At 37.7% G+C, this 17,279-nt stretch overlaps 1 protein-coding gene across 4 annotated transcripts in view; it reads left to right on the forward strand.

Moving 5' to 3' along the window:
• VSTM2A (V-set and transmembrane domain containing 2A) overlaps positions 1 to 17,279 on the forward strand; it is a 157,955-nt gene that overhangs the window by 13,676 nt on the left and 127,000 nt on the right. The window contains exon 5 of one of the 4 annotated variants that reach the window (XM_046021567.1): positions 13,977 to 16,198. The exons of 1 other annotated variant lie outside the window; for it this stretch is intronic. In XM_046021567.1, the coding sequence (XP_045877523.1) occupies positions 13,977 to 14,065 (89 nt within the window). In that variant the 3' untranslated portion in view covers positions 14,066 to 16,198. Of the gene's footprint in view, positions 1 to 13,716; positions 13,823 to 13,854; positions 16,199 to 17,279 lie in introns of those variants that run through there. 2 more of the 4 variants (XM_046021568.1, XM_046021569.1) reach the window with 2 other exon arrangements.

Genomic DNA, 17,279 nt, shown 5'->3' on the forward strand with positions numbered 1-17,279 from the left:
CACTGACTAAATTCACTCGCAAACCATATTTAACTCACTGAAATTGAGTAACTAGCTGCATCCATAAAACCAAGGCCCAGCTATATGTTGGAAGGGCTTTTCGGTGCACCCCTGGCCACATTAGGGTGCATTTGTGGTTGTCAGGAGCTTTGTAATTGAGGAGACATAAAGCAGCATTGCCAGAGTTGTAAGCTCTTGTCTCTGATGATTCCTTGAGATTTCAGAAAGAAGCTAGGGGAGCAGCTATCTGCATAGACAACCAAAGGTTTGAGAAGTTGCTGGAAGACTAGTTTCCGCTGGTCAAAATAACACGTGTCCTAGAAGAAACAAGAGTCCCTTCTCCCAAGGAACACCGCTGCCGCCTGTAGCCTACCACAGGTGCATTCATTTCAGCCTTGGAGGGCCCTAGACACAGCAACTGAGGAGGAAGGCCCCTCCCAAGTTATCTCCATCGCTCACGGCGGGCCATGTCTCCCTTTCCTCATGTGTTAAGTGGGAACTATGGTATAAACCTCATCAAGTTTGAGAACTAAATGAAACCATATACAGAGAAAACTTGGCATTGATCAAGCCCTCAATAAATGATAACTGGCTGCTATATTAATATTGTTGCATATGCTTTTTTATTATTCTGATTATTATTAGAAGCAATGAGGTGCTGAGAGTAAATGGTCTATACCACCTAGCTCCGCGGTGGTGAATATTTTCCTCACTGGGTGTGTGTACGTGAGGGGTTGAAGAAGGTAGACTGAGTCTTCATTCCTGGCTTATGTTTTATCATGTATAATTTCAGAACTTTCTTTTTTACTTCTGTCACAATGCCATTAATTGATGATAAATTCTCCCGCATATAACCATACTGAATATATTAGCCACCAGCTGTCTTCATGCCCAAGGTTGTAACTAGATCCTTACTGTAAAGTGTAATAAAATTCCAAAGGACTGTTAAGAATTTGAACTGTTTGGCCTGAATAAACAGCCTGTATTTGGAAATCACAGTTATGTTCACTGGCTAAACTTAATTAAATTCAAGCTTTCCAAAAAGACCCTCAGAATTTTTACAGTCATAAAATGACCGTAGATACATTTGAAAATGTAAGCAAGTGAGAACAGTTAAAAGTCTTAAAAAGAAAAAAACAAAATGGATTTAGAACCCAATAAGTCCCAGCTTGTTTGCTGAGTGAGCTGTGTACAAAATGTCTCTAAACCCCAAGAGCCTAATTTATAAAACAGATCTTAACACATATGTCCTAAGGGCCATTTTCAGCATTAAGAGTCATGATATATTTTAAATATCTATCAGAGTAAACCTGGCAAAGAGTTAGTTCAGCAATGGTTGGTTCCTTCCTCTTTACCTACAGGATTTTAAAGCGTATTATTAAATAGCTATGATTTAAAAGGGTAATAAAGAAACACAAATATGGATAGTGGTGAAAGAAAATAAGCCTGGAAATCTCTCAAATTATATAAAATAATATATCTGTTAAGCTAAAAAATATAAGAATTAAGGAAGGATTTACTTAATAAATGACAAGAAGAAATATTCTAATTTATGATATGTATACAAATGAACTCAAATTAATTAAAGAGCTAGGCAGAAAAGAAAAATCAGAGAAAGATTAGCATAAAATCAGGGGCCCTGAGGCTTTGAAGATTTAGAGTTACAAAATATACAAGTGAAAAGAACATTTTACTATAAGTAATTTAAAACATTTGTTTAACTAAATCATATTTAAGTAAAAAGTGATACACCAGACAAGGAAATATATGTGTCTAATACTTGGGAAAAGAAGAAAATAATCTGAGTTTTATATATGCTATGATTATGTAATCCATTCCAATGACTTAGAGATGCCGTAATAAACTTAAATCAATTCTCTATTTGACAGCAAAACTGAAATAGAAAATATCTGGGGCTTAATATCTAACTTTCAATAGTAACAACAAGAACAAAAAGTATAAAATATCTAGTTTTTTAAAAAATAATCGCAAGCCAAGTATCATATGGTTTCACTTATTTGTGGAGCATAACAAAGAATATGGAGCCATGGGGAGATGGAGAGGAGAAGGAAGTTGAGGGAAATTGGAAGGGGGGGCGAACCATAAGAGATTATGGACTCTGAAAAACAATCTGAGGGTTTTGAAGGGGCGGGGGTGGGAGGTTGGGGGAACCAGGTGGTGGGTAATAGAGAGGGCACGTATTGCATGGAGCACTGGGTGTTGTGCAAAAACAATGAATACTGTTACGCTGAAAAAATAAATTAATTAATTAAAAGACAAAAAAAAATAATCGCAAGCAGTCTAAATAAATACGACGACTATTAGAACACTTTATTCAGAGAGTTTAGGTTTGAATAAATGAATGAATATGGATGTTTTGGGATGGACAATTCCAATTTTTTTTTCAAAGATTTTATTTATTATTTATTTGACAGAGAGAGAGATCACAAGTAGGCAGAGAGGCAGGCAGAGAGAGAGGAGGAAGCAGGCTCCCCGCGGAGCAGAGAGCCCAATGCGGGGCTCGATCCCAGAACCCTGAGATCATGACCTGTGCTGCCTTCCAATTTTTTTTTTAAGATTTTATTTATTTATATGACAGACAGAGATCACAAGTAGACAGAGAGGCAGGCAGAGAGAGAGAGGGGTAAGCAGACTCCCCATTGAGCAGAGAGCCAGATGTGGGGCTCGATCCCAAGACCCTAGGATCATGACCTGAGCCGAAGGCAGAGGCTTAACCCACTGAGCTACCCAGGTGCCCCGACAATTCCAATTTTAAATGTGTCAGGTTTTTCAAAAGTATTTATAGACTTGATACAGTCATAGTCAAAACCCTAGTCTTTTGTTAAAACTTGACACATAGATCTTGGCGAAGTTTTTTAGAATCAACGTATATCATCAAGGTTAGAGAGACTGGGGCATTTTGCTATATGCTTATTTGCACGGTGAATTGGTACTTTCCTTCTGGAGGAACATTTATCTGGAAAGATCAGTCACAGGGCTTTAGACTGTGTGTGACCCACACATACCTGAGGTGATGTTCCTGGAAGGAAATTCCAAAAAGATCAGTAGCGAAGCAAGGCCAGACTCATGAGTGGAGATGCTCTTTCACAGAGGCCTTTCCGAAACAGCAAATAGACAAATGACAAATGTAAGGGACCTACTGTAATGAATATGTTTAAAAAAATTTTTTAAGATTTTTTTTTTTTTTCTGACAGAGAGAGACACAGTGAGAGCAGAAACAAAACCAGGGGGAGTAGGAGAGAGAGAAGTAGGCTCCCCACTGAGCAGGGAACCCCATGCGGGGCTCGATCCCAGGACCCAAACCAAAGGTAGACGCTTAAGGACAGAGCCACCCAGGTGCCCCAATATGTTAAAATATTAAAACCATGCAGTGAATATTATGCAGGTTCTAAAATCAAGTTTTAATGAAATTAGATAAGATTCAATACAGAATACAATGTGAAAAACAGAGGATACAAAACATTAAAATAAAAAATATAGAATACAAAACTTTAAATCAACCTGAGATACTTGCGTATAGGAAAATGTACATCAAAAGTCAAGATGTTATGATTTTTCATTTTTCATTATTTGATTATTTTGTGTCTGTAAGTAACATTTATACAATGATAATTCACTGCTTTTGTTATATGGGAAAAAAAAACCTTATTTAAAATTTCCCAGATTTAAAGATAGGCTAATGAGAAGGGTGCCTGGGTGGCTCAGTCAGTTAAGCATCTGACTCTTGATTTTGGCTCAGGTCATGATCTCAGGGTTGTCAGACCAAGCCCTGCATGGCGTCGGGCTCCACGTTCAGTGGGAAGTCTGCTTGGGTTTTCTCTCTCTCTCTCTCTCTCTCTCTCTCTCTTTGCCCTCCCATACCACGTACTCTCTCTTTCTCTAAAAATAAGTAAATCTTAAAAAAAAAAAAGACCAATGACAGCTCATGAGAGAGAAAACGAACTAATGAACAAATAAAATATGTTCAACAAATTAAAAAAGACAAAGTATAACAGTGGGTGTGATTGTGGAGGTCATGACAAATTAAAGATATATGCACATGTGTGTACGCGTGTGCACATTTACATATACATGTACCGTGTGTGCATGTATATTCAGTAAACGTGCTGCTATGAAAGTGGTGTACTCAGAAATTGCTAGAGCCCTTGAAATTAAGAACACTGTGTTCTTTACTGGGAGCTGGATGGGGTATCTGACCATCAAATTATTCTTTTTGTTTTTCTAAATATAATGAGTGTGATCTTGACAAATTTATTTTGATTAAACTAATCGAGCACATGTAAAGTCATAAATTAAATATCATGCAATCATTTTTCCTCTTACTAGCATGACTCATTCAGCCCCCGATTCAGAGGGAGTGCAAAGCCATGAGCAATGGTGCAGTCATTGGTACTGTCAAGGAAAATTAGTACCCTGGAAGATTTATAAAAGATAATTATGTTTTATTTAATATGTCTTTTAAAAAGTCTGAGAGAGCATTTTTGCATGAACTTAGAACCCTATATGCATTAAAAAGAAAAAAAAAAACCAATATACTGGGGCGCCTGTGTGGCTCAGTGGTTTAAAGCCTCTGCCTTCAGCTCAGGTCATGATCCCAGGATCCTGGGATCGAGCCCCACACTGGGCTCTCTGCTCAGCAGGGAGTCTGCTTCCCCTCTCTCTCTGCCTGCCTCTCTGCCTACTTGTGATCTCTCTCTCTCTCTGTCAAATAAATAAATAAAATTTTTTTAAAAAACCCAATATAGGTTAAACTCTTAGTGCTGGAATTAAAGCAAGTTGTAAAACTAGGAGTTAGGATTCCTCATTCCACAAAGCTGATAACTGTGGGGCCATTGGAAAGATAAAAAGTAAGAAATTATATGAAGCACTTTTATCATCTTCACAGACACGAGCGTTTTAATAAAGATGAAGTAATGCCATCACTCTTCATTTTAAAGTAGAAGGGTCTGAAACATTGTGAAATGAGGGGAGCCTAGTATGGGACTGATTTCTTTCTTTTGTTATTTATATGTCTTATTTTACAGACACATTCTTAGCAGCATCTGGAACACGTTTGAGTTTTAATTTTTCTGATTAAATAAATTTATTAATTTTCTCATTTCTCTTAGCATTGTAAATGGTTAATTTGAAAAATGCTAGGGAGCAAGCAGTAGAAACACAACTACTACATAGGAAAAAAATCCTTGAGAATGTAAAACTCGATTTCAAACAACCTGAAAATACAAGTATTTTGAAGATACGAGCGATGTCTTGATATTTTTGGTGTTCTTGCGGTGTCTAGTGTTCTGTTCAGCATGTAATTCGGGTTAAATAGATGCTTAAGGATTGGCGATGAAGTTTTGGTTTATGTATGGTACAAACCACTTAGGATAATATCACTGCTCAGAAGATACATGAATTCAAATGTAATACAGTCAATCTTTTTTTTTTTTTTGTCTTCTCCGACTGACTTATTTTTTTTTCCATTTTATTTATTTTTTCAGCGTAACAGTATTCATTCTTTTTGCACAACACCCAGTGCTCCATGCAAAACGTGCCCTCCCCATTACCCACCACCTGTTCCCCCAACCTCCCACCCCTGACCCTTCAAAACCCTCAGGTTGTTTTTCAGAGTCCATAGTCTCTTATGGTTGGCCTCCCCTCCCCAATGTCCATAGCCCGCTCCCCCTCTCCCAATCCCACCTCCCCCCAGCAACCCCCAGTTTGTTTTGTGAGATTAAGAGTCATTTATGGTTTGTCTCCCTCCCAATCCCATCTTGTTTCATTTATTCTTCTCCTATCCCCCTACCCCCCCATGTTGCTTCTCCATGTCCTCATATCAGGGAGATCATATGATAGTTGTCTTTCTCCGATTGACTTATTTCACTAAGCATGATACGCTCTAGTTCCATCCACGTCGTCGCAAATGGCAAGATTTCATTTCTTTTGATGGCTGCATAGTATTCCATTGTGTATATATACCACATCTTCTTTATCCATTCATTCTTTCCATAGTCTGGCTATTGTAGACATTGCTGCTATAAACATTCGGGTACACGTGCCCCTTCGGATCACTATGTTTGTATCTTTAGGGTAAATACCCAGTAGTGCAATTGCTGGGTCATAGGGTAGTTCTATTTTCAACATTTAACAAAACAACCCCAGACAGCTGTGAATTAATGGAGAATACACTTGGGTCACTCTTCATTGCCTACCAGGACAACAACAATAATATTTACTTATTTAAAATTATATTTAATATCACATTATGTTTAGGAAGTTTGATGAGAAGTCCGGGGCAACAATGTGCTTTTATTGTATCTGCATGCCTTGATGAAAAAGATAGGGATTAAATATATATATATATATATATATATATATATATATATATATATATAGCTTCAGCTCTGTTAATTACTTAATTCTGCTGGCTAAGGTCATTTCTGTTACGAAGTTCATTTATAAAACATTCTAATTTAGATAATTTTGAGATAGCTGGTTTAAGGAAAAAGGTACCACCACTGGCGCAAATTTGGAAAATGTATGGGTAAAGCCTTAAAACATTTTTCTTATGTTAAAATAAGTGTGTTTTCTGAAGCTATACAGTTGGTGTGTTTCTATATCCTGTTAGCATTAGGTCCTCAACTAATTTTTTCCTCAAAAACAAACACTGCTGAACAATTAAAATTAATTTTTTAAATGTAGGCAAATTACCATATGAATTCTGTTGCTATCTTTCCTTTTCAACTTACGTAAGAAGATCAGTGAAAATTGAAATCGCTCATTTGCAACTTTTTTTCCTTCTCTTTCCTTTACTTCTGTGTCTCTATGCTGAGTGTCTCAGTTGCCGTTTCTCTAAAAATGTGAGATGTGTTTCTTTCTTTGATGAGGGACTCTTCTCTGTTAATGTTGGAGAGGGACTTCTATGACACAGTGCAGCAAGACTGTAGGGGAAAGAGACCCTCTGCTCCAACTAGCGAGTGACGGCTCCAATAGGAAAATACAGCTCACTCCCCTCTCGGCTCAGCAACCAGTAACTCTCGCCCTGGTGCAGTTTCCATGAGCATTCTCACCCGTGAGCGTCCCTACTCAGGGCTCACTGGTCCAGCCCGCTATGACACAGCCGTCCCACATTGACCCCAAATGTCCTCCTTATTCCCTCCACTCCCCACACTGAATGTGCTTATTTAAGCCCTTTGAGAAATTTGGCATTGCTGGACAATACTGTCAGGGCATACATAGTCCCTAACAGGGAATTTGTGACCATTCCAACAAGATGTGGATTAATATCGACCTTTGCATTATGAATAAAGACAATGCCAATTAATAATGTAAACGCACATGGAGGAGGCATCGTTAAAATCCACGAGTAAATAGTTGCAAAGACCTGAGCAGCGTTTATTTATGTGCCGGTGCAGGTAGTGCTAACAATAAATCATTCTTACCCATGCATTAAGGGGGTTATTAAATGTTTGCGGTATTAAAAACTTCACTCTCTGGAAACATTCTGTTTTCCACTAATTTATATTGGTCTCCATTCCATTTTGTCAAAGCAGCTCATATTTCTGAAGATTTCCAACAGGCAGAATTGAGAGTCTAGGGTTTGCAGGCATGAAGAATCCCCAGAGGAAATTGTGAAGCATGTTGTTAGCTTGTAGAGTGAAACCCAACTGGTTTTGAATTTCAGCAGCATCTCCTACTAGCTGGGTAAACTCGAACACATCGCAGGTTCAACAGCTTCAGCTCCTTAATTTGGAAAACGAGTCTAGTAACTTCATGAGACCACAATCAGAGGTAAAGAAATAGTAAGTGTTCAAGAAATATTTGCTCAAGCTGTGTGCACCAAGATCGGTCTTACTTGGATGAATACGTTACAATGAGCGTGTTTTTTGAGACACCCGATGGCCTCAGGTGGGTGGGGCCATAACTTTACCTGTCCCTTCTCAAGTCACTGTAGAAGGTAGGAACCCTGATATCCTGCCACGACTCGAGTCTGGAAAATTCTGTGTTGAATGGTGTATCAGCTGTGCACCTTGGCAATTAGACTTTGTGCACATGGGCAACTGCACTTTTTATTTTTCTTCCCTCAGCTACAATAAGAGGCCTCATGACTTGGACAGAGGTGTAAATTTGCTGACAGAAAGCAAAGAGAAAAGGAAATTTATACAGCTGCTGCCAGCATGCCAGGGCACAATAAAATAGGCAATTTATGTATTAGGTCAAAATGAAGCACACTTCTTTTAAAAAATGGATTTCTGGAAGAAATTGGCACTGGACCCCTAGGAATTCTAATAAAAAGATATTCTTTTCAAAAAATTGTAAGATAAAATCATCCTATTATTTGACCTTTCCCCTTCAGTAGTGATTTAGTATGTGCACACCTGAATAAAAATTACATTAAAAGCTAGCTCAAGTTTTTCCACACAGCCATTCTCATTTCTTAAAGCTGACATCCGTAATAAAAGAGAAGTATGTCAAAGGGTCTGCCTGTTCCTAGAGCTGTAATGGACATGCCATTCTTTATAAACGTGGCCTCGTTACAGACAAAATTATTTGACTGTTGCTTCTTTTATTATTGGAGAGTTTTCAGTTTTGGGTTTGTTCAGATGATAAGCCTCACTAATACTTTTATAAAATAGAGACTCTGGAGACCCAGCAGGAGAGAAATTGTTTTCTTTCTCTTTTCTTGTTCCTTTTGACTCCACTAGTTCCTCAAACAGGAAAAAAGAAGCAAATTATACTCAAATTTATAGGCCCTGCGTTAATTATTTCTCGTATCTACGCCAGTGAAAAGTTGTACTCACATAGAAGATTTACCTATCAGAAAATATTCACAGCCACAAGAAAGCAGATATTGGAAGAGCTGGTATAGTTTAGATGGGATAAATTGTCCAGATAGTCCTCTAAACGCTCCACTTAGTTCTTTGAATTCGATACCCATATCCTCTTCTGATGCTTTTTCCAGGTAGCCCAGAGCTCCGGTGGTCTTTCTCACCCCATCACTACCTTGAGGTCACGCTTTAAAACAATCCACTTTCTAAGTCCTAGGCTATCAAATTGAATAGAAAGCTTGAAAAAAAAAGAAGTTCTTAGAAGAGGACATGTAGGAAGGATGGTGGAGCTACCTTCTACTCAAATATTTAAAAGAATTTGGATGAACCTATGTTTGTCTATGATATGAAAAGTCTATGGTATGAAAAGTTCAAAATATGATGTCGTTTGAAATTTGGTACACCATCTAGGGCAGAACAAACTTTATGTCTTATAAATGTTTAGGAAAACTTAAAGTCTGATGATTTTGTATCGGATATTTATCAACTCAGAGTTGGGGAAAAGAAACTTTAGATTTTTTTTTCTTTTTTCTCTGAAGCAAATTATAGGCTGTGCATTTTCTCTGAAAACTTTTGTGTACATTCAAATAATAGCTTCACGTCTCGATTTAACAGATGCGGAGACAATGGAGTATGGTCGTTCGCTTCAGGGAATTTTATTTTAAAAAGCCTGTCCTTATTCTAAGTTGATCTGACTTGCATTTCTTTACTTTACTACCTGTTACCAGGTAACTTAGGGTGAGTTACTCCATGTCACTGAGTTACGTTTTCCTGATCTATGCATCTACTAAACAGAACTGTGGAGCGGATGAACTAAGACAACGTATGCAAATTACCTGGTACATCTTCCTACCACACGGGAGATGCCCAGTGTGTCTTAGTCATTTTGGAAATTGATGTGAACGAGAGGGTTGCTACGTTGTTAAACAAACCCTATGTCTTCCAGCCCTATGACCCTGGGCGCAGGGAAGTAATGGCAGTGCAGATGGAATCGTTTAAAAAGGAAGATCAAAAAAGGGAGCTAAGTTCTTCTATCCTGCAGACAGATGAGAGGGGCAAGGCAGACTTCGCAGTCTGGGAAGTGGTGATGAGTGAAATAAGGCAGGGAGATGCGGGACTGAGGTGTCCAAGACAGTGGTTCTCGCGATGTGGGATAACTACAGCCCATCTCTCCTGGGCTACACAGGATGCTACGGTCTCACTCCTATGCTCTGATTGTGCTTTGTTTGTTTGCTTGTTTGTTTAAAGCAACAGACGGAGTTTTTTGTTCTTCTTTGAAATAATAATTATAGCAAAGATAAAATGTTTGAAGCTTTTTCCTTTTCCTTGCTCTCCTTTCACATTTCTCCTTAGCCAAACTCTCTTTTGTCACAGTCAGCCTCTGGAGAAATGCTTGTGTTTCCACATCTCCGTGAAGGGGATATGACACGGGCTGTCACATCAGGTATAAGAGGAGCGGAAAGCTGGGAGCTAAGTTTCTGCAGTCCTTAGATTTCTAAGAAGATTATTAGACTTTTCCATTTGCAAAATGGAGAAAATACCTTTCCTGTGTTACAAAGGCTTGGAGAATTACACCTGGGAGAGCCCTGTGGAAATCTGTAAGCATAAAAACAAATGAAAGTCGTCATTATTAAATAGAAGTCAAAGGACATCCCGAAATGGCATTCTGAGTCAGAGAGAAATGTCTGGGTTCTGTTAGGCTGCTCTTCATCTGGGCACGCTATCTGTACATTTTCTTTGCATAATTTAGATAATAGTATCCGTCTTCTTCACAGGCAATTTTGTGTAAGGGGCAAAAGTTATAATAAAACTCTCAAGGCATTGTCAAAGACATTGAGAGTCATTAAAAAATTGCTCAAGTTTTGTCCTTTGCCTTTAAAGGAGCTTACAGTGTAATCAGTGAGGTAAGCTATGAATGTAATGAATTACAAGTTAATGTAGGCTATGTTAAGGCCATTGGAGACTGGCTGGGGGGAACACACAAAATGGATGCAGGTTATTTGAGGGGAAGAGTTGCTTAAATTCGTGGTCCTATTAGGGAACAACAGGTCACCCTGCCTGGCCTGAGCATAAGGCAAAAGAAACCAAATAAAGCAAAATAGACAATCCAACACAATGTCTGCCATACTAATATGAAAACAATTACACAAACAGTTTATGCTCAATTTAGAAAATGTAGAACAAAATGTATCTTATTTGAGATCTTAGAAATGAGAGGCAGCAGAAGAAATTGGAACTCAGGGCTCCCAGCTTCAGTCCTGGTTCTCATTATTTCACAAAAGCAAAATGTTTCTATCAGTAAAGATAAGAATAAAGTATGATGAGTGACCAAAGTTTGACTTAAAAAAAGAAAAAAACTTTCTATAGAGTATAATAACATGTTTGATAATAAGGTAATATTCAGAATGGTGTATATCTGAATGGAAAGGCCTATGATGAATATTTGTTAAGAGAACACAGGGCAAATGACAGCATTTCAGAGTCTTAGATTTTACTAAGCTATAGGAGTTCCTGTTTCTTCATTCAAGACCTAAAACAGAAAGTAGAGAAAAACCATCAGTGATTTGATGATAAAATTGCCTTAGAATCTAATGTACAGGGGAAAAAGAGCTTTATAATTGTCCTGACAGAAATACATTTCATTTACTAGAACATGCTAGGAAATGCATGGACCTAGAGTGGATGAATGATTACCAGAAACAAAAAACAAAAAAAAAAAGTGCTATGTCACAGTGGCGTATTGCATATCTGATGGCAGTTCAGTAGCCCTAAAATACTCTTCACCGTATGGAATTGGGTTTCTTTCCGATTATACTGCTTATATAAACTTTGTTTTAACTTGCACATGCTGGACATAGTATGGTTGGAAATGTTGGGTCCAAATGACGTAGCTGTTCCCTTCATATCTTTTTGGGAATGAGGGGCTCAGGCATTTCCTATGAAGGGTTGATGATATGAGGAAGGGACAGGTATTCTACGACCAGGGCAAATGTGAGCTAATCCCCAATGCCCACACTGAAAAGGAAACCATTATTTCACAAAGTATCTTTTTTGAAGAATGAACCATTTTTAAACCTTTACTCAATATCAGACATATTTTGTGTCAAGTGCAGTTGGCTGTTCTAAGAGCCATATAATCATTTCTTCTCTTTTCCTTCCTCCCTTCTTCCTTTTTCTTTCTTAATTTTCTTTCCTTTTTCTCTTTCCTTTCCTTTCCTTTCCTTTCCTTTCCTTTCCTTTTCTTCCTTCCTTCCTTCCTTCCTTTTTTCCTTGCCTTTGTTTTTGATTAAATGAATCCTGTCAAAGAATTTCTCTTCAAAAGATAATGAGATTATATATTTAATTTTGGAAAGCTCTGATGGTAGTGGTTCTACATAGATTGTATATATATCTCTCGCATGAACTTTGTGCTGAGAGCGGCACATGACTGCTACTATCACTTTTGTATTGTTGAATATTCTTACCCAACCTGAATGAAGGCATCCTGTAGAGACTCGTCGTTAACTGCAGGGTCTTCAGCCATGAGGTATCTGTGAGGAGATAGTGTGTTAAATATATGGTTCACTACCAAACAAAGACAATCAGTTTGTTCACTACCAAACTCTGACAGTCAGAGTAACCTAACCAAAAGCAAAAACAAAAAACACCCAACAACCAATAACAACAACAAAAGTAATGCTAGTCTATTAAATGGCCATCTTAGAACCCCCAAATGTTTATTCTGCAGTGATGTTTTGAACACTTGTGCTTTTGCCTCCATTTTTATCATTTGGCAGTGTGGACCATGTGAACATGATTTAGGGAAAATATTCAGAAGATTGAATTTCCATACCCTTACCCCTTCAACTTGTTTTAGTCTATCTCCAATTAAAAAAAAAAGAAGACGACGAAGAAGAAAGAAAAAAGAAAGACCCCTCCCAAAAAAGAAATCTTTGAGCTTCATCACATTTTTGTTTTCTTACAAATAAAGGTATTTAATACATAATTAATAGCTAGAAGCTTACTGAATAAAATATATGACGAAGAAAATGCAAGAATACAGTTTAGTTCTCTCCCTTACAGTGTCCTCAAGCTCTTTCAAAAATTTCCAACTCTTGATAGCACTCAGTTTTCCTCAGATTTTAAGATAAACACTTGAGGGGTGCCTGGGTGGCTCAGTGGGTTAAGCCACTGCCTTCGGCTCAGGTCATGATCTCGGGGTCCTGAGATCGAGTCCCACATCGGGCTCTCTGCTCGGCAGGGAGCCTGCTTCCCTCTCTCTCTCTCTGCCTGCCTCTCTGTCTGCTTGTGATCTCTCTCTGTCAAATAAATAAATAAAATCTTTAAAAAAAAAAAAGATAAACACTTGAAGGACACCTGGGTGGCTCAGTGGGTTGAGCCTCTGCCTTTGGCTCGGGTCATGATCTCTGGGTCCTGGGATTGAGCCCCGCATTGGGCTCTCTGCTCAGCGGGGAGCGTGCTTCCCCCTCCCTCTCTGTCTACTTGTGATCTCTGTCTGTCAAATAAATAAATAAAATCTTTTAAAATAAATAAATAAGAGTAAATAATTGAGAAAGATCTTTCTCTAAAACAAAATACCCTAATGCACCCATCCCAGAACACATTCTCCCTGCCCTTGAGAAGCCTGCTGCTCTCAGTTTTGGTTATACTCCTTGGTTTTATGCTTATGCAGTAGTAAAACAGGGGACGTGTTTTCTCTGTACCGATAGAGGAATAGCCAAATGACTATAGTGAATGATCCTTAAAGAATTACTTAAAGGAAGAGCATTTGGATTTCTTCCTCTCAGTGTTCCCAACCATGGGATGGCATTGTTTGAAAACAGACAAAACAAAACAAGACCAACTTCCTGGGACTGAAATTCTTTGTATGTGTTGTTATTTGCAGTGCATGCCAAGACATTCATGAGCACCAGAGCCAAGCTGGCGAGCTAATTAAATATATATATGTATGTGTTTAAAACAGCCTAATAAGGAGCATTGGAAATCTTCAAGATGAGCGAATATCTTATAACTTCTTCCGCAGGTGCGAGGATAGCTACAAGCCATGGACTTTCTGTCCTGCTTCTTGTTTGTGGCTTTGTGAAGGGTGCTTTGCTTTAATCTAAAGTGCTGACTTTTTTCCAATATCACTTTCTCTTCTTAAAGCAAAGAGCAAATCGCCTGTAAAATCTACGGAGCGGACAGCAAAGTTGACCCTAAACTCCAAGCACCATTCTGCACCCACTGTTCTCTAATTACCTACCCAAGGAGCGCCTGCTTCCGGAAGCATAAACGAAGAGGCTATCACACGCTTTGTTCATAACATTTTCTTGGGCAAATCACTGATCTTTTATTTCAAGAAAATTAGTGTGAAGTGATAGGACTTTTTCTAATAGCAAGATCTTTTTTTTTTTTTTCCTTTTCCTTCGGCTACTTAAAGCGTCATCTCAGTGACTGCTCAGGGGTTGGCCTGAATGTCATCGGATTAGCAAATATTTACTACGGATTTCCTACTAAAAGACACACTATCTGGAGGAAACAAACAGAAATCAAAAAGCTACAGAACATAAACTATCATCAAACAAAACCCCCGGTTTGGGGCAACAACAAAACCGTCAACACTGCGAGTCAACAAGGAGAACGTTATTTTAATTAAGACATAATAAAAGAGTTTGTTTTTTTTTAATTTTCTCTTTTTTCTTGGATTTTTTTTTTTTTGCCTTTTTCTTGATTACAGTTCTTGTTCAATGGTGGCAAGTGCTGATTACGGCCAATCCCTGTCAATCCTAGGAGGTTTCTATAAATACATTTTGAGTGTTCTATATTTCGATGTATTTTAATTCATTTTGCAATTCCTGTATATGCAAACTTGACAAGTTCTGTAAATTGCTTATAGTACGTGTGATATAACTTCAAAGTAGATAGACTATGACCCTCATGCAAGCTGATTTTTATCATTAAATATATAAATATATACATATAGAGACCTATATGTTGGGCCACCAACCAACTTTTTTTAGAGAAGGCATTTGTTTTTCACTTATAATTCATAGATTGTGTGAATTTTGTAATGCCTTGTTTCACTTCCACAGGTTTGACAGCTGCAGATGGTCTCTGTTGCCCTCTGCTTCCTTCTGGAAAATGCATATTCAAAATTGTATTGGTCTCTGATAAATGAATTAATTTTGTTGTGTGTATGCTGTGTTGAAATTTGCTACGTTCCTTTACATACGGTGTTTATTGAGGTTTGAGGGTCTCTTGACTCTGAAGAATGTACACTCTCTGGTTTTGACAGCTATCCCTCTATTATTATCATTGTTATTATTTTCAAAAAGCAAGGTTGCTTCTAGAAAATTGCCTTGGAGGTGAATGTGGAGAAGGTGAAGTGGTCGCCATGATTACCCAAAGTCATGGAAGAACACTTCTTGCTGTGGCTAAAAATGCTGCTTCCTTTGACCTTTATGGATTTTTGTAGCTTTGTCAGTCTGTTATTTGCTGCTAATTATATTTTAATGTCTCCTAATTAAAAATTAAAATTTGATTGTTGGCTAAATATAATATGCAAAAGATGACTGCAAATCCCCAACTAAAGAAGACAATGTGTTCAAGTTTTCACTGGTTAAGTGAATTATAATTTCAAATATTGCATTCTTATTTTTGGCTTTATGATAATTCAGATTATTTTATTTGGAAACTGTTTTCTATTCTGGCAAAGAATGATAGGCAGAAATTAATGTGTTCCAGATACACTAGAATAGATACAAATTGAGACAGAAATGACTTAAGTTTTCCATACAGAGAGATTCTTCCATTTTCTTTCATGACAAAACCAGAAGATTATCTTTGTAGGACCAGCAGCTCATAGGCAAAGGTCCTAAACTGAAGCTTGAAGGCAATGAATACCTCTGCTTTTCAAAGGTAAATGCATTGATTTTCTGCTGTTCAATTACAAGCAGTGTGCATATTTTCATAATATCTTAACATTATCTTTGAGAAATAATGTTTCAGGCTAAAACTTTTATTGACTTCTTTTTGTCCTTTTGGTTTATTATTTCAGTCTAACAAGAAAAATAAATAAAGGATTTAATTATGCTATTTTATTAACCTAGAAATTTATTTTCTTTCAAAATTTAATACTTAAAATACATAAATTAATGTTAGATAAATATTTATGAAGTCTATCTGGCCTCTAAAGATCACATATATTCAAGCATAAATTAGCTTACTGATTCAAATTCAGTCAGGCTGGGAAAATCCACCATGGAATTTACTTTTACCCGAAGTTCAGGTCATGAGATCGGTCAACTCTAAAGCAAGACAGACGTGTATCTGTATCAATGATGTTTACCATGCTCGCTCATAATAAAGGATATATGCTGGCTTGGGAAGAATTCTCGCTAGATTCATTGTGTCAGCGTCCAAAATAATGAAGTCAGTGGGATTCTGAGAGTCTGGCTCACTAACCACTGTGAGAAAGAACATGGCACACTCCTTCTATCTCCAAACTTGAAAAGTTAATGTGTAAACTTAAATATTGGATAGAAGCTTTAAAAAAATTAAAGAATCTGTCTAGTGTTTTTCATCTTGTATCGTGTACCTCTGGGACTACTACTCATAGGTAACCATGACTAGAAACAAAGATTGAGAAATAAATTATATGATTTTCTCAACCTTGATTTCTAAGGTTATGAAATGTTTTTCAGAAGAGGAAGTCATAAAAAATTGAAATTACTTACCTGAATTCAAACAAATTCTTCAGTTCTTTCTTTTTTTTAAAAAAAAAAGATTTTATTTATTTATTTGACAGAGAGAGATCACAAGTAGATAGAGAGGCAGGCAGAGATAGAGAGAGGGAAGCAGGCTCCCTGCCGAGCAGAGAGCCCTATGCGGGACCCGATCCCAGGACCCTGAGATCATGACCTGAGCCAAAGGCAGCGGCTTAACCCACTGAGCCACCCAGGTGCCCCTTCAGTTCTTTCTTAAAGACTTACATATTGCTTACAAATGAAACAATGCAAATGAAAATCCTTGAGGATAAAATAACAAAAATCATCTAAAGCAGGAGCTCTTAACCTGAGTTGTAAACCAGCTTAGTGAAGTCTATGAACCCACAAAAATTATATGCGTCTTCTTTATCCTTCTTTATCCATTCATCAGTTGATGAACATTGGGCTGTTTCCATAATTTGGCTATTGTAGATAATGCTGCTATAAACATAGGGATGCATGTATCCCTTTGAATTAGTGTTTTTGTATTCTTTAGATATATTTATCCAAATACAAATCTTGTAGTGCGGTTGGGTCAGTGGGTATTTCTGTTTTAAACCTTTTTTTTAAACATTTTATTTATTTATTTGACAGAGAGAGATCACAAGTAGGCAGAGAGAGAGGCAGAGAGAGAGGAAGAAACAGGCTCCCCGCTGAGCAGAGAGCCCAATGCGGGGCTCGATCCCAGGACCCTGGGATCATG

This window comes from Meles meles, chromosome 10, assembly GCF_922984935.1.
Source record: "Meles meles chromosome 10, mMelMel3.1 paternal haplotype, whole genome shotgun sequence".
NCBI lineage: Eukaryota > Metazoa > Chordata > Mammalia > Carnivora > Mustelidae > Meles > Meles meles.